This window comes from Cyanistes caeruleus, chromosome 4 (genome assembly GCF_971803275.1).
Source record: "Cyanistes caeruleus chromosome 4, bCyaCae1.hap1.1, whole genome shotgun sequence".
In the NCBI taxonomy this organism is placed as follows: domain Eukaryota; kingdom Metazoa; phylum Chordata; class Aves; order Passeriformes; family Paridae; genus Cyanistes; species Cyanistes caeruleus.
In genome coordinates this window covers 52,452,270-52,477,567 of record NC_141704.1, presented here as the reverse complement: position 1 = coordinate 52,477,567, position 25,298 = coordinate 52,452,270, and the positions used below count along the sequence as shown (strand labels likewise).

The 25,298-nt window shown below is 37.8% G+C and overlaps 1 protein-coding gene across 1 annotated transcript in view; it reads right to left on the bottom strand.

Moving 5' to 3' along the window:
• NELL2 (neural EGFL like 2) overlaps positions 1-25,298 on the bottom strand; it is a 137,199-nt gene that overhangs the window by 60,949 nt on the left and 50,952 nt on the right. Inside the window, exons 10-13 of the mRNA XM_086884647.1 lie at positions 22,189-22,280; positions 19,290-19,392; positions 16,189-16,317; positions 2,331-2,456 (exon numbers count right to left, since the gene is read on the bottom strand). Of these exons, the coding sequence (XP_086740773.1) occupies positions 2,331-2,456; positions 16,189-16,317; positions 19,290-19,392; positions 22,189-22,280 (450 nt within the window). The remainder of the gene's footprint in view (positions 1-2,330; positions 2,457-16,188; positions 16,318-19,289; positions 19,393-22,188; positions 22,281-25,298) is intronic.

Sequence of the window (25,298 nt, the reverse complement as noted above, 5' to 3'; positions counted from 1 at the left end):
AACACTTAGTAACACAAAGGGTCAATTGTTGCTTGTTTGCCCTATCCTTGTCATTCCTGAACCGGATTAAGAAACAGCCTCCTCCTCAGTTTCCTTGATACTTCAGCTGGCAAGTTAAACCCAGAATTGCCAATATGGCAAATAGAGACTTGCTAAGAACTTTCAACTCTGCAGAGGGAAAAAGAGGGTTGAATGACTACATTTTTTGCAGATATTGACAAAATTCAAAGTGCACTGGACTCTATATAGAGTACTGAGAGGTCTGGACAGAAGTGCATATTATACATCCCACCAACATAGTCCTGGATACATATTAATTAATGAACCAGTGTCTCCACCAGAGGTGCTCACACAATAGTTGTGGAACTAGAAAAAATAATGCAGTTATTTTGTGACATATACAATTTATGGTATTAGGTTGCCATTCACTGAAATTCTGTTATCCAGCAGGGACTGAATCCTCATGGTTGCCTGTATCCAAAATTCACTAAGATGTAAGTCCAGAAAAACTCCAGGTCCCAAATAATAGTAAGTGGCATTGTTCATACATACAAAGTCTTTGACATGCATACACAGCATGACTTACAGTTCAGATGGCCTATCAGGTCTTAAAATTTTAAATCTTACAAAACTTTTTCATCTAATTCCCTTTTTTTAGCATTGACTTTTCTCCGCTTGATCAAGACAAAGGTGGAAAAGAAATAGTTCATTTTGTCACCCAGCAGGCTGATTTCACAGGAAACTATGATTTACAAATGTGGAACCACATTCAGCTTGGAGTGTGAGATCTAAAATGGATTTCCAACACCTTTTATAGAAGTTTGACTGTCTAAAGCTCTTAACTACTCTGTATTTCATAACAGTATGTTTCAGCAAGTATGAAGAATGCAATGTGAGGTGTCTCAAGAACTACTTTTATTATATTTATAGGCACCCAGTGCCCCTGCAAAGTTGGTGATGGTTTACCATTTGCAAAGTTCAATCAGAACAGCAAGCTAAGGGAAGCCAAGCAGAAAAAGTATCACACGGATTTAGATACAGTCAGTCCTAAAATAATCCCAATATTCACACTCAGGAGGTAGTGAAACGATTTCTTTACTCAACAGAGAGTGTGGAAAATGTAAGAGAATGATCAGAAACATACTGGTTGCTTCAGAAAGGACCTGCTGTGGGCAGGCTTTATAACTTGGGCCTCCAAGAAGTGGATTTACTGCAGTAAAACAGTGCATGCCAATGTATGAGAGGAATGACAATACAGGTAAGACAGTATTCACAAAAATCACATGTATATGATTTGAAATCTATGTCCCTGAGTGTTGTGCATGGTCAGCCAAGGAAAAGCATGCCAGTTCATGAAGAAGCTGTTTCTGTATCAAGACATATCATTTATGTTAAAAATGCCATGATGCAATGGACAGAACAAAATTAGAAATGAACTTCACAATGCTACCTTCACATTTCGAATACTCTCATACATTTATAGCCAATTTCTGTTAGATAATACAAATGAAAGAAAGCTGAAAAAAATTTTTACTGAATTTTACTGAAAAAATGTAACCTTATATAGAAAAAGCTAATTTTTTACCCTGTGCACACAAAATAGGGATAGTACTTTGTTCACTGAGTAAATACGCCTCATTATTGATTCATATTTTCTTTATCTATGTTGTAGGAAAAAATACAGAAGCACTTAGAGTCAGCCTGGGCCTGATACCAAAGGCTGTTTTTAGCATTCCATAACCCTAAATTACCTTGCAATAAATGAAGACTAGAAGACAAAGTGAACCAAGCACATCCACTGGCAGTAGAGCAAAAAGGGAAGATACAGATGCAAGACTGACCATGTTGTCCAACAGTTCAAGGCAAGTAGAACTCCTGCCCTCTGAACTCGGGAGAACTGAGCCTGGAGAGTTCAGAATGAGGGCACAGCCACTCTTAATATGGAGAAAATCTAACTCCACCCTAAGTTTGCAGAAGAGTAGCTATACTCCAAGAGAAGTTGTACTGGTATGGAACACAAAAACCAAGTAAAGCAGTACTATTTTTGCTCTCTTATTTTCGTCTTCAGTCTCCTCCCTTTGCCTTTTTAATCAGCACCCAAAACAGACCATAAAACAATCCAGCCTACTTTACAGTTTCAGGCAAACAATATGTCCTACACATAATCTGTAAAATGCATTAACTTTTCTTTACCAGATTTTGGTGTTTATTCTGTTCAACATTTCATTTAGATATTCTGCAGCTCCAACAAAGATTAGCTTCAGCAGAATCATTAGTACTCCTAAATACCAGCATCCTGTTATTTCCTTCCAGAAGTACACAGCTCTTACCTGTACATGAATAATCATCAATGCGTATATATCCTGTTTTGCAGACACACATGAAGGATCCTGGTGTATTTACACACATGGTGTTCTCACGACAGTAGTGCCGCCCTTCAGCACACTCATCAATATCTGTGAACAAGACAAAGAGGAACACAAGTCAAATTCAGCAGTATTTCTTGCAATCTCTCAGTATACTGCTGTTCACTTCCATCAGTGGTGGGCTAGACTAAAGAGTTATTTAAATACCAGTGCATTTTGGAAAGCTTTTTAGCTTTGTTCTTTTAAAAAAACTGCTTGAAATATTCAAACAAGAGAAGCACCACGAGTTTCTGTGAACAGCTGTTAGTGGAGTTACAAAGAAGATTACACTGGCTTACATCTTTCCTTTTGAAGTGCCTCTGATGTTATTCCTATGATTTAAATAGAACAGAACAAAAAACAAACCAGGGTCCCAAACAACTGACCAATGGCCTCAGCACTGCAATGGCATCCATCACTGCACCCTGTGCAGTCACCTCAGTCATCAGTGCACATAACACACAACTGTGTGCACACCACATGCCTTTGAGATAACAGAAACTATTGTCTAGAAAGAAACTGTAAGGAACATGGTAAGATCTGAAAATACTCTGAAATTTAGTATCAATTTCTCTTAGAACAATAAAGTAGTCGATCAGTATTTTTAACATATATAAACACATGTATCTGTATCTGCAAATATCTACATACATATGTATACAGACACATATAAACACTGTACCTGAAAGGAACCTGTAAGAATCTCATTCATATAAAGATCTGCTCTGACAGAACAAAATGCAACTTGATAAAATACTTGTTGGGGCAGAACACCTGTTGCAGTATAAGGTCCTAGAGCAAACTCCCCACATAAATGACTGTAGGCATGGAATTTAAAACCTAATTAGTTTTGGTATTCTCTTGGGCTTCAAAATTAGACATATTTCTTGTGTCAGGTTATAATTCAATGGGAAGACAGAGAATGCACTACAGATAACAAAAGACCTTCTGCATAATATTATTATATTGCAAAACAGAAAAGCTATATTAATTTGGAAGTGCTCAGTAGCACACTGTTCCTGTAATAGTAATGATAAAGACATCATTACTGAGATGCTCAGTACACCTATTTATATTGTCATGCAATGTGTCACTGAACCTTGATACCAAAGAAAGCTGAAAATCAAATGGGCGGATTGTTGGCTTGTTTTCTTTCCTGCTCATCAGTTTTGATTTCTTTCTTGTTTTCAATGATGTTTATGGCTTTCAGTGTTGAAAATAAAATCTCTGTATGGAAAAGCATATTGTTGCAGAGGCTAATGATGGCTCAAGACAAAAGATTGTATATATAAACTGAAATCAGAGTTAATTTCTTAATGTTGTGGTGCTAAACATCAACATTTTTAACTCCTGTACTTCGCTCCTGCTTTGGTTGTGTGCTTATCCCTCATTTCTTATCTTCCCTGTGTATTTAAATGAACAGGAATTTACTAACTGCATTCATTTTCCCCCCCTTTGTACTTTTAGAAGGTAATTTGCCTTCCTGTACGAAACAGTTTGACACGCTGAATATTAGTGATTCTGTACTAAGTTCCTAATTCCATTCAGTTTTGAAAAAAAGAATGTTCCACAGGTCCTCTATGTACTGGATTCTGCTGGAGAAGCTGAGGGTAGTTGGCTACCAAACATGAAGGTGTCCACTGCAAACGAATTTCATGGCTGATATATTTTGGCTGGCTATATTTTCCCTTTACCCTGTGAACTCTGCAGCCATGTAAGCTCATGCAGGTGTATTAAGGTGTTAGCCTGGAAAAGCTAATCTTGCAACTTCTATGTACATGTGTACTTCCACAAATGAGCGTGTATTTACAGTGAACACAGTGAGCACACTAAGGCTCCAAACACCTTTTTGGAACTTCATCTAAGAGTGATGATCAAAAAAAAACCTTAAACTATCATGACTACCACAGCTGGTCTTACACAGTGAATGAAATAGGGCACAGATCTCCTGACTTACAGATGTTCTGCAGAAACACAAGTATGCAGTTCACAAAAGCAGCCAGCAGTTACAACATATGACTCAGCCTCTACAACAAATGATGCAACTTGTGTCTTTCATAATGCCTGTTAACTACATATTAAATTAATTGTGTTGATTCATATTTAAGTAACAACACCAGTCTTCAAGTAATTAGAGATACTATGTTCTCAGAATCAACAGACTGCCTAGAAGCCAGCTCTGGCACCCTCATAAAATTCTACTTAAAAATCAGTGCTTCAGAACCATTAAATAGGACTTTCTGAAAACTATAATGATGATTGCTTTGTCAGGTAAATATCCACAGGAGACCCAAAATGCCAATAGTTTTCATTTTGCAGGGAAAAACTTAAAGCTCCTTTTATTCAAACCTCCTAATTTAGAAGTGCTCTAAATAAAAGCTTTCACTTTGCCAACATACCACATATTGAGATTTTGAAAAATGTTTTATTTATAATCATATTTTTTTTTCCAAACCTTGCTTGTTCAACTGATACAAAAACTGTTCAGGTTAACTTTGAAGTGTTCATTTGGACAAATCTGATGTACTGTTTTTTTCAAGCCGATTTGCAAAGATATTGCTCACATTTTTTAAATGTTCACTAGAAATTAAAACTCCCACCCAACTCTGTTATTGTTACTATCACAAGATTATATTACATTGGCACCTAAAGACCCTCTACACCATGGACACAGAGCAGATAAGAAGATGCTTTTACAAACATTTGCAACTTTAATACTAAATAAAGATAATTAATACAAACAAGGGCAAAAGATCAGTCAAATGACAACTACTCACACAAGGACTGACCATACTAAAACCCTGCAATTCCATTCCCCCTTTGGAGGAGGAATTTCCCACATTTCCCACATGTGAGCTTCATATACATTAGGTTAAGGTATTACAGATTAAGGAGAATTGAACTAGGGCAGGGAATGAGCCCAACATCTGTTGCCTTTCAAAGCTACCAAAATAAAAGCCTTTTCAACCTGTTTACTGGTTGAAACAGGTTGATCAGGGAGAGAATCAGAAGGATAAAAGGTAGAAAACTTGTGGATTGAGATAAGGACACTTTAATAGGGAAAGCAAAAGCTGAGCACACACAAGCAAAGCAAAACCAGGGGTTAATTCCCTGCAATGGCAGGCAGGTGATCAGCCAGCTCCAGGAGAGCAGAGCCCCATCACATGTAATGGTTACTGGGGAAGACAAACCCCATCACTCCAAATGTTCCCCTCTCCCTCCTCCTTCCCCACACTGTATCCACTGAGCATGATGTCACACTGTCTGGAATCTCCCTGTGGTCAGTTTGGGTCACCTGTCCTGGCTGTGTCTCCTGCAAACCCCCCAGGCACCCCCAGTCTCCTCCCCAGAGAGGCAGTTCAAAGAGCAGGAAAGGCCTTGGCTCTGTGTAAGCCCTGCTCAGCAACAACAAAAACATCTTTATTATCACCATGTTCAGCAAAAGTCCAAAACACAGGCCTGTACTAGCCACTGTGAAGAAAATTAACACTACCCCAGCCAAAACAAGCATGCCACCTTTAGCTAGAAATGCACAACAGAAAATCTTGTGCATTTCCATATCTAAGAAATCCTACAACATTTATCCTTATTTCCTCCTGCCAAAAAACCTAGTTAGCATATTAATGCATATTCAGGTCTTACTGTTCAGCCAGTAAGATACTGAAGTCACTTCAATAGGATGAATGCACCACTCCAATGGCTCGACACATTCAACAATAAAGACTTGTGTGCTTGAAGTCTGTGATGTGATACTGAGCCACCAGCTGTGATGTACTGACAACAGTGTAGTCATGGAGATCATCAACCTGCTCTATTCCCAGTGGAACAGATAAAAGGGGGACCTCTGGGAAAACTGGTTAGTGCAACAGTGTTTGGAATCTGCACTTCAATGATTTATTTATACTTGCAAAAAACATCAAAAACAGGAAAAAAAAACCCTGAAAAACCTGCCTTTCTTTATTCCCCCAAGCAGTCAAAATTTATGCAAAATACATAACTGAAGAAAATGTTCCCTGTATCCCTTCCTCCTGCACCCAAATGTGTTTGCTTCCCCAGAGTAAAATTCCCAGTTATGTTTCACAATCCCATTAATACGAGGAGAGCTTGACCTGCAATCTATAAATCATTGTTGACCAAAGCCTCGGACTAACAAACAAAGCCTCTCCTTAGGCCTCCCTATGCATCACTGCCCTTATCCACCACAAAAGCCTGCCAGAATAAATGAGTCTGCTACTAAGTCAGTAATTATCAGCTGTTAGAAGAGGCTGCTCCCAGAATTGAGGATCCTTTATGGATAGTGTCTACCACCAGAGATCTCCCTGGTCACACTTAGGGAGGTATATGGTAGCCAGGCAGATCACTGGTGTTAGACACTATCGAATCTTCTGGGAAGTGCTGGGACTCTTGCAGGATTTTTTGCAACAAATAACATTAACTCTCCAGGAAGAAAGGGAACAGGAACACGAAAAGCTTTATTTATAAAAACACCTATTTCATAAACACATTAAAAATTACCCTGAATAGAAGAGCAGAGTAGGTTAGACCTACAATATACAATAAAACAAATAAAACTCCCATGGGTTTTATGTTAATAAAATATGTCTCCACAGCCTATAAATATCAAGCACCACATTTACCTGCTCAAGAGGCTAATGTTTTTTCACCTCTCGCACAACTTCATCAGCACACCTCCATCCTGATTCTGAGGGCTGCACTGGTAAGAGCAAGGGCATCACCACCCTCTGTTCCTGTGAATCCTGAGCCTCTCCACTGAGAATCCCAAGGATGGATACCAGTAACAGTGAGCACAACATAGGCCTTTCAGGCCCTTAGCTTCATCAGTAGCAACCTGACTCATACAGAAAGACAAGCAGGATACAGAACAATTGCAACTCTTCTCTGGGCCCTGACCTAAAAAAAGGGCATCGCAAAATCAGCAGATGCTACTCAACAATTAAGGGATTATGAAAATGAACAGTGACCAATCACAGCAATCAATACCATTAAAAAGGTAAATGAGGATTTAAAACCTTTAGAACAAACATAACCTGTTCTGCACCTGGAACAGGATCACAAAGGAAAAAAAGTTCTGCCCATTTACTTTCTCTTGTCATCCCTCAACCAAGAAGTCCTACTTTTCTCACTTTCTACCTCTGACATCAAGCTTTTCTGCTGTTTTCCTCCTGCAACCACTTTCTACCCAAGTTTAGTCCTGCCTTCAGGTGTTGCTCAGTCCTCCTGTACTCAACCCATCCCTTCACCCACCAGCTCTTACTCCTTAAAAGAAAAAGAACAGAACATAACTTTGAAGCAAGATCCCACCAGCTTACCCAGCTGTGAAAGTACTGGGCTTTTTTATTTCCACCACCAAACACTACCTTCCCAGCTGCTCAAATGTTTAGTATGCAAAAACTTCCTGGCTCACTGCTCTAATAAAAACATTCCCAGTAGGGTCTCTCACACTTCCTTGACTGTTTCCAAGCTCCTACTCTCTTCAGCTTCCCTTCATTTTCACCTACAGCCTGGTTTCAATATCTTGTGTGTTTTGGTTTCCATAACATCATCTTCTATGTGTCTTTTTCTGTGTAAACCCTTTCTCACTTGCTGTCTAAGATGACAAAATGTCTTGGGGCCCTGGCACAGCCCTTGCTCCTCCTCCAACTACTATTTCTAGACTCTCCATCACCTGTCAAGCCTATGGTTTAACTACTGCTGTTACCTCCAGTCAGTCACAAAACAATCACTGCACTTTTGTTTGTTTTGTTCTATCAAATCCACTGCAGCAGTTTCTCCAACTGACATATTCCACAAAGGATATAACCATCAACTTCAGTCAAAATTGTGTATTTTTTCCCAGTGCCCCACGTTATTTATTCCAGCTGACAGCACCACCATAGTTGTTATCACTCTTACCCTCTATAGATAATTTTCAACTTCTTCTTCTCTTTATATCCTGTGCCTTTGGTGCTACCAACAGCCAGTAAAAAGCCTGGCTCCAACAGCAGAATTATCAAGAGGTAACATGTATACAATCTATGTCCAAAATTGTTTTTTGCTCCCGGGGAGTTTTATTATTTTTATTTTTGTCTGTCTTTCTAGACCTGTGTGTCTCTCCTACCCCAAAGAGAAAGGCACTACAATCTAAGGAGTCAAAATTAATCTAGCCCTGTGAATCAACTATAAGAACATACTCCTCATACTGAATTAAAGCATACAAAAATTGCCTCAAGAAAACACAAAGACCAAGAAGAAAAGAGTAAAATAACTTTCCATTATCCCCACGATGCTGGTCCCAAAAAAGAACTTGGTCACTAGCAAGTCATATAGCAACGCATAGGGAGGGTAAGAAGAATTGGGCAGTGTATATTGATTTTTATTGAATTATTCATAGATCTGTAGAGAAACTGCGTGAGTTGGATTATCACTGTCAGCTAGCACTCTTGTAAATAAATATTTTTTATAATTTGACTAGACTGATATAGCATTAATTAGACTAAAAATAAATTTGAACTGTTGGTTCTTCACACAGGGTGTGCTCTTTACTAGCCCATAACTAAACTGCACAGATAACACACATATTGTACACATCTTGGTGCTTTTCCCTTCATTCTATTTGAAATCTCTGATCTTTGCTTAAGGTCATGATTTCTCTGTCCATCTTCTATAGCCTGTGAGGAGGCCATCAGGAAAAAAAAATACTTGAAATAAAAGCCAAGCACTCAAGGTCTACATTCCTTGACGAAAGTTCTATATAGCTTTGCAAGGACAAAATTCAACATTACAGCATTTCAGAAATATAATTTTTAACAGTACAAAGAGTTGTTTTTATTTCAACTTGCCCCAGTTTTTGGAAAGGAAGACAGACTGTTGAGATTAAACTGTCCTTGTTAAAACATGCAGGAGGAGATATTGTTCAACAGCTACTCGTGAATGTGAGACTCCTGGAAGAAATTGAAGTCTTTATCTCGGTCTTGTGAAAACATCACTGGACTCCACACACATGATGTAGATTTAAAAATACATATCACAGGACAGTTTTGAAAACAAATACTGTCTGCAATCATGGAATATTTTACTTGGAAAACTGCATCTTCTTACTATTTAATATCTTATAATTAATTCATATACTTGTGTATACGTGACAAAACAAGTAATTATACACAGTTATTTGTCAGACATGAAAGCATCCCAGGGGGCTTTTCCTTAGGCTCTAAATAACTAGTCTGATACAGTTGCATACTGAGAATAAAAAGGATGTTGTATATGACTAATTAGTCAATTCTGAAAATCAGAACAACTTACTGGCACTCCAGCTCATGATCCAACCCTCTTCAGCACTGCACTTAGTTAGAAATAGGTCTTTAAATCTGAATGGTAAAATAATATTTTTACTTTCTTATCTAAGTATGACAACTTCTCATCATTTTGAGCTGTGAATGTCAAGAATTTCAAATACTTGCCACTCATCGTGTTTTTGTTGTTTTTTACCCTATTTTAAAAGGGTAATAAGGAGCATTAATGTGTTTATACAGTGACTACAAATATCTCTTGGGTTCTTCTCAAGAAGACACGGCACAGATTGTATTGCACCAATGTATTTTAAAACTCCCCATTGGAAAACAGTAAAGACAGTACCTGTAAGCAGTGGTAAAGCCCCATGTGTGGGTTAGACTGTATTTGGGTCTAAACCATGCAGCATATTCCTGTGAGTTACCTGGTAGATTACTGCCTCTTTCACAGAAAAGTGCTGATATCTCAACTCAGGAGTCTCTCAAACTATGCCAAACTGGTTATGAGTACCATAACAGACACAAACACTGTGGCTGCTATTGCTTTGCACTCTTCATAAAAGAATATTTATTTTAAATTCAGTTTGCCTTAATGCAAGGCATTTCTTTGTCACAACTCTTGGGAATCCAGTCTTTATGCATTGTTAAGACAAGTCACACTTTTAGACTGAGGTTTTAAAAGTTACAAAAGAAACCCAACCATTTGGCTGTGGGTACTTTTCACACAGTGAAAGTACCTAATCTTTTCAGTAGTCACCTCCCAGCTAACAGTGAAAACTGGACCAAAAGTAAAATAAGAACAAAACTAGGGCTTTATTTTCTTTTCTCTTTCGCCTGCAGGTCTACTTAATTTGTACAGAAAATTTCACCTCAGTTTCTTATCTGAAGACAAATTACATGCTATGTTTTTATTGCTAGTGGAAGAGGGCTGCTCTCAGTGCAATAAAATCTCTCCTTACCAGATACTAGTAGAAAAGTTTAAAAGAGTTTTCAAGAAGCTCCCTTTATATGATTAGCTTCAGCTGTTTGGTTTTTATTAATTGCAGTAACATCATTTTCAGTTCTGGCTATGGCTGGATGATAGAATCATTCTGAACATAATAATTGTTGCAGTAAATAACATCAAGTAACACTGAATCTCATCCTACAATGTGTACACATACAAACTATCCCACTGCTAAAAGTGGTGGCAAAATCTGTATCTCAGTATGAACCACAATTTATGAACTGATGTCAGGGATACTGTTTGTGTAAAGAAATAAACTTTATTATTTTCTTCAATTAAAGCTATGCCAGACAAGGAAGATTGGTCCTACTCCAACACACACATTTAAACTGCTTTTCTACTTCTTCATATTAAGGCTTCTTACTAGCATAACAATGGAAATAAAATGCCACTCAGTGCTTTTGATGATAAAAAATTATTAATAATATTTAATATTTCCTTTTACTATTAATACAATTTAATTAGTTTTTAATAGAAATTTGGAAATAACATTCTGCCCTCCTGGAGTGAAAGTTTTTCTTTCTCTTTTATTGGTTTCCCAATCCAGCTCCAAATGACTAGATACTGACTCAAACACTGCCAGCTGATGGAGATGGAAATCTTTATTTCTTAGCTATATGTGATACTACTGACACTTTTCACTTCCAAAAAATACTTTTTCTTTGAAGAGGGAAGTATGAGTAGCCTTCCCAGGTTCACAAAGCTGACAGTACTGTACAGTTTTTAAGTAGGACTCTTACACACAAAAAAATGGTGCATGCCATGAAGACAGCAAAGCTAGCAAATAGCCCTGTACTGTCTATTAAAAACCCAGAGGGCTTAATAGAATATAATCTAATACTCTGAGGTTTATTTCCATTATGGAAGTCTCTTACTTACACTCTCCCAGTATTACACTTAAGAAAAAAAATACGTTGTAGATAACTGTACTTGGCCAGTACAATTTAACACATATCCCACTGCAATTTGATTATCACTATTTATCCTTTATAGGATTTCTTCTCCTCATTACAATCCATGGAAGTCAGATTAATTTTGAAAATGTACTTAATTTGTAATCCAGTAGTTCAAACCAAAAAGATTAACAAGAAGATTAACAACAGATTGTACTAATTAGGTATGTGAAAAAGTGCAATATTCATATTGTTGGGGAAGAGGGTTAAATGCATTAGTATTTTTAAGCATACACAGGGATAAATTAGTAAAGCTTTCCAAACAGAATAATAACACAACTATGAGCTAAAGGACACCTGATAAGATTTAACCAAGTATCATTTCTGACATGCTTCAGAAATCTCTGGAAAGAGGCAATTTTTTGTCTAAGACTGCTTACTTCCCCCTCCACTGACAGTGATTCCAAATCAAGCCAGCTCATTCAAAAGCAGATTTCTCAACTGAAAACCTTCTCCCCTCGAGGGACAATCATCAGTGAAGCTGATGTAATTCTCAAATCCAGACAAAGTCATTCAGTCTTTGGTCTAATTTCATCTGCTACACTTGGAACTGGGACAAACATGACAACAGCAGAGACAGTAGAAGAGCTGCTGAGGAAAAAGAATGAATTAGAATATAAATGGAAAATTGTTTCACAAAAAAAAATTTTCTATGTTAACTATGTTGTATACTGTGTAAATAGCACAACTAAATTTCCAAATATTAAAAAACATTACTACCCACATACCCATAACATAAATTTGTGATGTGTAGAGGGCTGAACCTGGTCCGCAATTTAGCACCCAGCAACTACTTTTTTGTCAACCCTTCAGTGGGATTGAGGGATTAAAGAAAAGAGCAAAAGCGAGAAAAAACACTCATGAGTTGATATAAAGACCATTTAGTAAGTGAAGGGAGATAGGGGAAAAAAAAACTCAAAATGCTTTCCAGCAGACTGATGTCCAGTCAATCTCTGAGAAACAGCCACACTGTATTCCTGTTTTCACTACTGAGTATAACATCACAAACCTAAACCACAGCACCACACAGGCTGCTACAAAGAAATTTACAAAAGAAATTATCACAACCAAGATAGATATGTGATGTAAAATAGTCTCTGCATCAGGCAAAATCCTCTTGATAAAGAAGTAAATAACACAGTTTTCTCAGGTCATGTTTGCTCTTGATCTCCACAAAAATTACTGTATTCTCCTGTCTTTTTTTCTTAAACTTCCTCTGCTCTCTATTTAATCAGCAATCCTTGGCAGTACTTCTGAACTGAAATCAGATTTTGCACAGAGATAGTTAAAATATGCTCCTCTAGATGCATCAGATTACCTTGGTAGCCAAGAGTCACAACCTTTAATCCTGAAAAGCCTTTTCAGCATAACTCCACCATCATAAAAACACTGGGTATTGAACACTCTTTGAAATATATTCCACAAGGTAATCTTCAATTTGAGAGTACTGCAGATGTGGCCTTGGGAAAAACTAGTTCCACGTCACCAGAACACCTGTCTTAGTAAGCTGGTGATGTTAGGTAGGATGCTGTATTAAAAGCACCTACACCTGGGCAGCACAGCATAATCCATACACAACCTGCCCACAAAGTATCTCAGTCTGCATAATAGCCTGAGGCAGAAAACAGATTTAAAATAATTTGGAATATGTTCCATGGAAGGCTTCCATGTATAGCATGCAGATTAAGAAATACCAATTCTTTAAGTATTGCTTTACACAGTTCTCTGAGGGAAAGCTAAATGTGATGTAAATTATAACAAATATTATTATAATATAGCAGGAAGTTATCCACCATAAAAATATCTAGAGACATCACATAGCTTTGGAAAAACAGTGGTGCATTCTAGGACAGAAGCCAAACTCTTCCATCATTCAGGTAAAATTTATTCAGCTTTTCCAGACCCACACTGAAACCAGATTTAAGTGATTTTATTTTTATTCTTCTCCTTAAGGAGAAGTTCTGCAAATGGGAGCATCATTACTTCTGTTTGTTCTTTAATTTTGATAGTGCTACAGCACAAATCAGGATTGTGTTTAGTGAAACTTGGCTCTAACACAGAGCCAATGACATCAAATTTTGCAGTATATCTGAAGTTTCTGCATTGCAAACACACAAACAGCTCTCATACCTATGTCTCTAGCCATTACAAACGGCCTTCTCTGCAAGGCTTTGTGTTAACTCAATATTTCTATGCCTGGCATTGCTTGCAATTAAAGACAGAATAATAGCAGAGTGAAGAAAGGGCATCCACTGAGAAAGGGAGCTTGGGACCATTCCAGCCTTTCAAGATGAGGCACAGGACTCTGAAAAGACTTGGTGTTACACTATTGCTATTGTGCCTTTTGCTGTTAATTTAGTATATAAAGGAAGAGTTTCTTTCCAGAAATAAAAACCTCTGCTCAAAGAGACATTTGAACTGGAAAAGGGATAAAGTAATAAAAGTACAGCTCCGAAGAAACATGGGTATTTTAGTCCCCTGTCCCTTCCACAAAAACAATCCTAATGTTTTAACCTGTAGCCTTACTTCCCATCCTTCCAGCACATGACCCTCACAGTCAGTCAGGGATGGACAGCCAGGACCAGGTCTGGAGCTGTGCTCAAATGTGGTGCCAGCACTGCAGCTACAGCACGGCACCAGCAGCAAAGCCAGGCTGGTTTGCCTGTTGAGGCAGCTTCACCTCTGGCAGGGAGAATCTCTTGGGAAGTGACCCAATCTCCTGAGCTTTGCTCATGTGGGCACATCTTCCTGGTGAAACTTTCTCCCATGACCTTCAACATGAGCAAATGTTCCTGTATCAGGAACACCAAGTAACAATTCAATGCCTTCAAATGTAATAAGCAAAATTAATATTATTATGTAAATAACATGTCCCAATCTTTTATTCACTTAAGCATGTTCTCTGAAAGAAGTTAAGCAGATTCATAATTACCACCCAGAACCAATGTAATTTGCCCATGCAGAAACAATTGGGCCAAGAAATCTGCTCCAAAAATTGTCATATTGAAATCAGGTACTGCACAAACAAGTAAATCCTCTTATAATAAGAATGCATTGGCTTCACATATGATAATCTAGTGTGTCCTCATCAAACATTTCACCCACAGTGCTGATAATAAAGTTTTTCCTTTTTTTGCTTATGGCATGCCTGAAAAATTACATATAAAGCAACAGACTCCAATGTGAGAGACATGGAGATCACTAAGAAAGTGTAATTTGTTTTTTTGCTTTCATTTGGCAGAGTGACAATAGAGCTGCAGAACAAAAAAACAACTCTTAAAGCCCCTAAATTCATGATAACTCCATTGCTCCAGTGACTCCCTCAGATAGGGAATGGCTGATGAGTTCCCAGAAACACAGATCCACATCCTAAGCCACAGCAGTCTCCAGGGACTTTGGGATAAAAAGTGGTTGATGCTACAAGTTTCACAGCAGGTCCTGATGTCAGATACCTCCTGGAAAATGATGAGGGGCAAGGGATTTGCTTCTGTAAGATTTTTACTTCTTCTCAAAATCAGCTTACATCAGAGGGCTTACCATAAAAATTAAGTAGAGATGTATATAAAGCTGAATTAATTATATGCTCCTTTCCTGAAAACAGCCACAAATTCTCAAAGGCAAGTCTACAGATGAGCATTCCCACTGATACTAATGCAGCTACTAACTCAAGCAAGCTGCAGGCATGAACTTCAGCAGAGTTCAGCCAAAGGAACAATCTTAAAAGGCCTAAATTTATCCCATTTATTGTGCATCACCAGAGAATAATACAGGTATTAGGTGGGACTGCAGAGTACCTTAAACTACATCTACTCACAGATGCTTGACTTTCAATGTAATCTGAACAGAACTGCTCATTAGTCAAAGACCATCCTGCTGCCAACACTTAAGCTTTATGGTAAGAATGGCCTGACAGCACACTGGTGTTCTGTGTTGACAGAATCAGGGTTTTCATGAGACAGAGCAACAGTTGGCACAAACACTGAGACTGCAGAGGACTTTGGCTTTCACTGCTGGAGCGGCTTCCTTTCACCTGATGATGCTAGATTGTAGAGGTGATTCTCTTTTGATTAAGTATCTTGTTGTACCAATAGAGCAACTCAAATCTTTACTCAGTGTGATTAACAATACTAAAATCTATTCTATAGCATTTCCTGCTTCCTGGAGAGAGAGAATAGGAACATGCAGCAGTGAAAAGAGAAACTAAATGTTACACTAATATATTTTTCAAATGGTTGAAATTAGATTGTTCAAGTATCTAAATACCATGAAAAAAAAGGCAAATTTTCCTATGGAAGCCTGCTTCTAATTCAAGACCTCAGCCATATTAACTGCTCACCTCCATGTTGATCAGATTTTTTTTAAATTTTCTTTTAAAGAACTTAATTGGAGTTATTATTTTAGTTGATCAACATGCTGCACATTGTATTGATTCATAAATGGATAGACATTCGATACAATGAACTCACTCATCCCACAGGTGATATACATCATAAACAATTTCTACAGAAGTGCTAAGCCTGTGTACAAGGCATCACCTTCACAGTAAGCATTGTCCTCTCGAAGGGCTCGGAAGCCGTCCCGGCAGCTACAGACTGCTCTGTCCTCTAGGTTTCGGCAGACAGAATGCTCCATACAGTTATGTCCTTCAGTGCAAAAGTCATGGCCTGTACAGAAACAAGCATGATTGAGGGTTAAAAAGAATCCAGGGATTACAAAACATACCTGTCAAAGACAGTCCTATCTTTTTCTCAGTTAGGTCAAAGAATACCTTTCTATTGTCTGTGAGATACAGAAAAATAAATTGTACCAAGCATGAAATGGATGAGAGGAGTAGTAAAGGCCACCAGAACAGACAGTCTTTGGGTCTTCAATTCAATTTCAGGTTATAGCACTGATCTGAAGCAGCTGGATAGGAGGCTTGCTTAAATCCCCTTACTGTCTCCTTGTCATTGTTAATTACTTTTACAGGACATGTCTTAATTATATAGTTCTTGTCATTTTCTTTTTTGTTTGTTCGTACATTTATAAAAGAGCTTAACAGCTTAGACATTCAGCATCTCATTTACTAGTGATATTACTTTTAGCACTTTTTGTTCCCAGGTGTATTTATAAAATCCTTCTATATTTAACCAAAAGTCTTTGATTAAATTGACTTGTTTTCCTTTACTCTCCCCTTATCTCATCCCTTCCTCCACTAAGTGAATACTCTTCCCTTATTGCATCATTCTTTCCATTACAGAGAATTTTATTTTTAAATCTCACCTGTTAGCATCCAAATTTCCTAATTTTTTCTTTTCCATTTTTCCTGAGTGTGGCCATTTTGCACCCTAATTATAAATTTTTAAGGTAATGAAGCTCTTTTGCGGGCTGTAAAATATAGATTGAACCTTTCAACTCTGTAGGTTTCTATTTAAATTTTTTCTGTTTTCTCTCACGAAATGTAATGATTTGACATTGTTGAACAACATTGGCTGGTTCTAGAAACTGACTTGAAGCTTCCACAGTTCCCAGATCTGTATGTAAAGGTGTGGAGCTTGTCTCCTTCCCTTTTTTCTCATTAATTCTGTTTGTTTCAAGTTTCCTTCTTTCACTGAAGTATTAATTGATCAAGCAGCAGTAGTGCTTTCCAATAATTACTTTCTTCTCTCAAAACCACAGGAGACCCTGGGAACGTGGGCCAGGCTCAGGGAACCAGGACTGGTGTAACAGCAACAGCTCCAGAATGCAAGCTGGCATCAGGCTGCAACACAAGCCTCTTGCAAAATAGCAAAAAAGTATTTTTTGGCAGTAAAGATTATTAGTTTCATCATTCCACCTGGTTTCCAATTCATATTTTGCCATAGAAGAGCTTCTAACCCTAACCTCACAGAAGCTTAGTTAAACAAGGACCCCAAGCAGAACAGTGGCAGCAGAGATGCTTGGAGGTCAGGTGAAAGAAATATTTTGCACCTGGACAGCTCAGGAACAGTATGAAGCAACAGGAAGGAAGCAAAAGACAAGGAAGCACAATATCCCATAAAGACAAAATGTTTTAGTACTGAGACCCAGTGACATGGTTATGATAGAAACATCACATGTTGTGATATGATATGACAGACTAATGTTTTTCTTCTTCCTGCTGTGTGTTGTTTCTCTAACCTAAAGATATACTTAGGTAATGTTACTTAGATATTATCATTCACCACAGCTACCACAGTGATGACATCTAACACAGGACTTTATGGAGCAAAACTTCCTACACTTTGACTGTGCTAAAGGGTCTCCAACACTCCTTGATGACAGCAGAACCATGTGCATCAAGAGCAACCTCTGGCCATGGCAACATCTACTTTTTGCCTTTTTGCTGCCCTCCTCATTGAATCCTGAGTTCATGGAAAAGCAAGAGGCTTACTTCTGGATTTAATCAGATTTTGACATTAACAACTAAAATATGTGTCATCCAGAAGGCGTGAGGGCTTTCATACTGATTATTATTGTTAAGATTGCAACACTCATACAGCAGCTGTATTAGTAAACAAAACACATGCTACTGAATAATAGCCTACAGCAGCTTCTTGTTTAAAGAATAAGCTCCTCACCTCATGAGAAGCCAAGCTAGCATAGTTCAGGGAAGATTGAAATTATTCAGAAAGCAATCAACTGACATATATTAAAATCTTCTAGGTATAACAGGAGGCACAAGAAACATAGAATCCTTTTCTCTAAGCTAGTGAAGATTTTATAGAAAATTATCATTAAAAAATCCTTTTGGGCTGTGACAGACTTGAAGACCTGTCTTAAGTTCTTTTCTTCTACTTTCTTATCGCTCTGCTTGATGCCATTAATCATATCTTTCATGTTTGTGCTGAGCAGCACAGAAATAGCCAGAGCTGCAATCATCGCTGATGTCTACCTAAAATCAGTCCAAGAGCCTAACACATTCCTTCATGCCAAGTATCAACACATTCCTTTATGCCAAGTATCAATTTATCTTATTTAGCTGTAGAAGAAACGGATGTAGCTGCTTGAAGATGCAAGGTACTGGTAGCTTTGAAGGTACTGGTGCTAGTCCAGATGAAAAGGGTGGGACAAGGACTCAGAGCACTTCCTACATCTCCTTTGGCAAGGATCAGACTGGGTGCAACATGCAAAGGTGCACAGCATACAAAAATATTTCCCAAAGTTTCTGCTTATAGATGTAGACTATGTTCAACCCCAGAGAGGTGAACAAGTTACCCGAGTACTTGAACAACTGCATAGCACAAACAGTTCTCTGAGAGAGATTTCTCAAATCACCCCAGAAAGATGCTGGCAAACATGAATATTTCTCCAGTCTATTTAATTTGGACACTGGAGAGAGTGAAGGGCAGAAAAATCACTATATATATATATATTTTATTTCTTAGACTTTCCACAAAAATTTTGGCTGGAATAAAACACATAATCTTGTTTCACATAATTCACATTACTAAACATTTTACAAACAATTTTCAGATGTCACAGTGCAGTTGTTACTTATTCAACTTCCAAAAATTTACAGTGATCATTGTGCATAGGACTGTCCTATTCAAAATTATCAGAAAAAAAAAGTCTATTTGTAATCTATAAGAATGAAAGATTACACTGAGCTTATATATATATCCTGCTATTACCTTACCTTTACAGACTTTGCAGCAACTGTGAGATAAGGGGATCTGTTGAGATTCTGGGCAGTTCAAAGCTGAACAGCTGTCTTTTGGAATTCTCTGCATTTTGTGGTCCTGTTAAATTGAGGTAATTGATTAATACTTTAAGATAAGAAATAAAGGAACTTTTAACTTTAGTGGAGTTTCAGCATTACAATGTACAAAAAATCCACGCCTAGGCCAAAATCCAGGTAGCCTCAAAAATCATTTGAGAGGACAACACGGCACAATAGAAGCATCAGGAACTCTCCTAACCTTTTCAACCCAAACCTTTTCAAGCAAGCAGAAGTATGGCAAAAATTCTCATTCTTCTCTTATCCTAGCTGTCAAGTAATTTGCCTTAGAAGTTTCTCTTAGCATTATGCCTTAAAGTGTTACAATTATTTCTCAAAAACTGAGGCAGCAGATTCCGGAGTCAAGGGTCCCCATAATGAATACCCTAAAGAAGCTTGTTATATATACAGAACATAAAATACAGCTTGAACATCTCTGATCTCACTGCTGTGGCAGTAACACTGAAAGCAACTGGCACTGAGTCCCTGTGAGGAAAGAGAGGGTTTCCCAGCTAAGTTTGGATCAGGCATCAGGAAGGGTACAATACTACGAGATGGTATCTAAATATCTTCAGCACTCAGTGCAGGTCACATGAGGTGGCTGCAGTATGGCACACGAAATGCTTGCCTTAGCAACCTGGCTACCATGAGTACAGCACCTTTGGGCTCCCTTGGGCCATGAATAATCTATCTTGCAGTGCTCTAGTTATGATAGGGCACAGAAAGAAAACAAGGCAAACAGCAGCATGTTCCTCAGAGGCATCTGCCATAAAATAAGCAATGTGGTTAAAATAAGACATCAGTGAACTCAGGACCCTTGCATTTCTGCATGCAAGAAAAGTGACTAAAAGAATGCATATACCATTGCATCTATGTGTGTACTACTATTATTATTCATCTTGCATTTAATTTTAAACCCTCTTTAAGCGTGAAATATAAAGATGAAACATGTACACAATGGCCAATATCAAAATTACTGCTCAAAGTTTCCCTTAAACAATCTTGAGAGAGGAACCAGCTTTAATCTTATAATACAATAAAGCAAATCAGACAGAGATGTGCTGTACACCAGAACAAACAAAACCAAACAATCCCATAAGCTAAATTAACCTTTGATAGAAATAACATCAATTAGGGTAGTCACTTTAAATTCACTTTAATCTTTTATCACCAAAATTTCACTTTAATCTTTTATAAACTCTAATTTGGAAGATAATTTTTCATTTACCTGTTTATAATATTCAGAGAAGTGCATGCCTACAGCATGCACAACTGCAGTAGACAATAAAACAAAACATGGCACTTTTAATTACATCCATACAAAATGAAATAATTCCATACATTGCCTTGATAACATCATTGTAAGCCTTCAAGCATGAAACCAGTACCTGTGCCATTCCTATTAATTCCTCTTGACTTGAAGTCATTAATTATATCCTTTTATGAGAACTTTGGTAATAATAATAAAAATAATGCCCATCTATGAATTCCTAACTGACCAACAAAGGTGATAATATATGGATTTCATGCTCTGAATTATCATTCATGAGGCTGTTCAGCAGAAATTGTGCTTACTTCAGTCCTTGAAAAAGCAACACTTCAGTCAGCCAAAGTAGCTGCTTACTATTTCTACCAAGACAGTGAGGCAGCCTACCAGAAAACAAGTCAAATCAACAAAACACAAACTAGCCTAGCCAACAGAGGCTTTTTTTTTTTAAATACAGTATCACAGTTGTTAGCAGGAAGGAACACAAGGCAATGTCATGTAACTTTTGATCGTTGTTAATTATATCCATTGACTACTCATAGAATTCATATCCTGGGTGCCATGTTGAAAATAAAAGCTCATAGCCCTAAAAAGCCCCTACAGCTGAATCAAAAATTATTTCTGATCAGCTTCTCCTTTCCATTCTCAAAAGGGTTTCAAAGCCCCTACTGCAGGAATTAAGCTCATAAAGATTAAAAACAACAGCAGCTAGACAAGAGTTCCCAGTTCGTCTTTGTAAGATAAGCTTTTTAACAATTGCATGGAAATGTCTGGGATTTCCAGAAACTGGTCTGATGGACAGCTGCATGGAAAGAGAAGTTGCTCATCTCTTTTTCTCTGCCCTAGAAGTGTGCTCAGGTTTTCAGCTCCAGCCCACAGCCTGCAGCTCTAACCAGACAGGGTTTTTTTTCCCCATCCCTCCCCTGGAGAGACACTCCACAGCTCTCTGCATCAGTTTGTGTAATTCTTAACCCACAGCTCTCCCTGGGGTATATTTTGCCCTTGAAGTGTATTTGTGTCCTGAAGAGCAGCTCTATTCATGCAGCAGGGCAAAACTGACTCAGCATCAGGTATGTTCTGTTTACAAATAAAAACCCCAATCCTACCCCATTTCCATCCCTAGAAATACCAGATACCAGTGTACCAGCTTTTTTCCTTCCTTTTCCTCTAAGAATGATTCACAATTCCAAACTATGTCCCCATCACATTTGTGTATCTCTTACACCTGAACACATAATTTTGAACAATAACACTGCAGATGGAAACATAAGGTAATCTGCTGCTGTTTCATTACTGATGGTGGGGACGACAGCTAGGGAAGAAAGAATGCTGCTTGATTGTCAAGCTCTATCATCAAAGCTAGCAGCTATGCAAAGTAAATTTATTTGCAAAAATTTGATGTGGAACTCAGACAAAATAAACACAGGACCTATTAGATGCATTTTCTGTCACTTCCTAAGGAACACCTGTCTGTATTTCAAAAGTTTCTTTCAGCATGACTTTGATATTTCTAACATGCAAGAATTTTTATTCCATCAAGAGTATTCTTACCTTGCACTCAAACAGAACACAGTCCCCTGAGCTTGAATACACAGTTTCTCTTTGTCCTTCAAAGTAGGTTCTGCCTTCAAATACACACACCGCTTCAGAGGGAAAAAACAAAACAAAACAACACAACACAGTGATTTTGTATAAATGTGTCGGCACACTGCTTATAGAATTGATACGTTTTCTTAAAGAGAACACCATTTCAAAATGAAAATACTGATTCAGTATAGAGAATACTGCAAGCATATTCTAAACCCATCTACAGGACTCTTGGATATCATAAGAAAATAAATTAGAGGAGAAAAAAACCCACAAAGTACCCAAAAAAGCACATGTAAGTAGAAAGATGAAGCGTGTTGAAGCAATATGAAGTACAGATAGCTACTGAGATGACAGAAGAGTACAGAAGAGTTACACCAAGAAAGTGTAAGGCAGAAAGACTGCCTGCAACACTTCAGGGGTGCACAGAAAAATGGAGCTTTGAGAGCAGCACCAGTGGCATTAATACATAATTAGTTTCTTGAAGAGGAACGTTGCATGATGAAGGGTGATCACTGAAGCCACACGTTTATTTGTTATCACAGTCCTTTGATGTTTCGTCACCTCACACGGTTATTTAAACATTATGGATTTGTTTAATCTTGATTATCCCAGCTCTTTATCATTACTGCTGAGACATATTCAAGTATATGAATTTCATTGTACTGACATTTAAGTAACTGACTTTTCATGACTGTATATTTTTTTATCCCCCAACAAAAACAGGATCAAGTCTCCAATGATCAAATGACAGACGGATGTCACTAGGATCGGTGTTTGTCGTACCATGGCCTTGGTGCCATTCCTGCCCCCTGGCAGCACCAGGTTTTACAACAGCATGCTGACATAGCTCGTACTGGATTGCTCACTAAAGCTCCTATTCAGTGTTTAAGACTTGCATAAAACATCTTCACAGCAAACTGTCTTGCCTTTTTTTTTATTTAATGGTTCCATTACTGCAATTACATTATGCAAAGTATAAAGGCTGAGTAACATAACTGCTAGGTACAGAAAATCAGATGTCTGTCTCTGTTGCTTAGGACACAGTCAAGGCTCATCAAGTAAGCATAATCATGAAATAACAGGAGTAGGTTACAACTTTCAAGTTCCAGATTACATGTTAGAGGTCTAATTTGCTAATCATTGATTTAGAGATGCAAATCAATTATCCTTTCACCAAGAGATTTATCTATTCTGTTTAAATAGACCATAATTTGTAGACAATATAAAAATATCTAAAAGTACAAGACTTTTCATTTTATTTATTTTTTAGTTTGAATGACCTCTATGAATTATTAATTTTATTTTCATTTCTACTTTACTTTTCATTTTTAACTTGTAGCTCCTTATTATTACTTGGTCAGCATGTAAAAAGTCCTGGAACTGATGAAAAATAAGTAATGGGTATAGCAACAAAAATGGGGGTTTTGAAATTCAGAAATATTAGTAATCATTATGTTATAAAATATAAACTATCTTGTGTGATACAAGCATCCAAAGTGCTCTCCCAGTCCTTATCTCAACTCACATATCCTTTGTTACATTTTCTCTTCCCAGTACAGCTGTGGAGGGGAGTGAGAGAGCAGCTTTGGGGGTGCCTGGAGTCCAACCAGAGTCATCTCACTACACCCAGAGTGTGTGACTCACAAAGAGTCATAAAAGCTCAACACTGTGTCTCTTTCCTCTCCCCAAAACAAGCTCTTCTAGAAGGAAGTACATAAAATAATTCTATATACTTCTTTACCAGGGACTAGCAGATCTTAAATCTAGGCAAGACAAGTCAATCATCCAGTCATACATATCACCTCCTGTGCATTACAGGCCATGACACAAAACTGAAATATTCAAATATTCAGCCCTTCCCTTGCCCCATATATTTCAAGTTTCTAAGAACTACACGTGACAGGAAAAAATACAGTATAGCAATGCCTGAGGATCACACAATGGCAATGAACTGTTAACACATCCTCATGTTCCCAACAGGCAGACTATGACTGTTCACAGAAATGGCAAAAGACATCAAAATCGCTGTCATTCTATCTTAGAAGAAAATATGTCCACTAAATCCAGTCTCCTTATTAATGGCAACAAAATTGATTCTTCAAAGAAACAGAAAATAACGTACACAGAAGCAGCATCAAAAGAACACATCAGCCTAGTGTGAAATCATAAAGCCAGTTTTTAATTTCACCAACAGGCTTTGGAAGTCTTTGCATATGAAACCATTCTAATCAGTGACACTATCACAAATACTTGCTTTCAACAAGAAAATCAGCTCTTCTCCAAAAAGTCTTGGAAACAAGAAAAACTTAGAAATTCTGAGTCTGTGAGAGATGGCTCTGCCCAGATGGCCCTTGACCCTTTCCCATGTATCTTCACGCACCCAAAGATTGTTCCTCAAAGGTTAGAACATGGCAGCAGAGTGTGTGTTTAAAGCCTGTGTGGGTGCCAGAAATTTGAAGCACAGTTCACATGCCCACCTCCACAACCACAACACTTGGCCATCATGCAGCTAAGAAAATTATCTCTCATCCATTGAGTTCCCCTAAATAAACAATCCAAGCATCTTGCTGCAGCCTTGTCAGCAAGGTTATAATGCCTCCAGGTATCAGGGACCTGTCTATATAGAATGATCAAACTATGAGAAAAGAGAGAAAATCAAACAAATAACTGCCCAATCAAAAAGAATTAATTGAAACTGAATTGAAAACCTGTTAAACTGAATAATCTAAGCCCAAGCTTAAGCATGTCTTCTTATGGACTGCTGCTCTCACTGACAACATTCAAAAGGGATATTTCTTCTTAAAATCATCAAACAGTAATACTTTCCTACTAGTGTTCTCTAATACATGAAGGATCCTGTCATATTTGGGCATCTCCTTCCAAAGGATGTACTGAAGCTCTAATTTGGAGTACTACCATTTGATTTTTTTCCTTCTCAACCATGCCAAAAACACACAGGCACTTCATCCACACCAGTACCACTGGCTCCGTGTTTACTTATCATGACAGGCACTGGTGGGTTCAGCAATGGTATAAGTTTGCCAGTGCACACTGTCTTTTCTTCTCCCAAT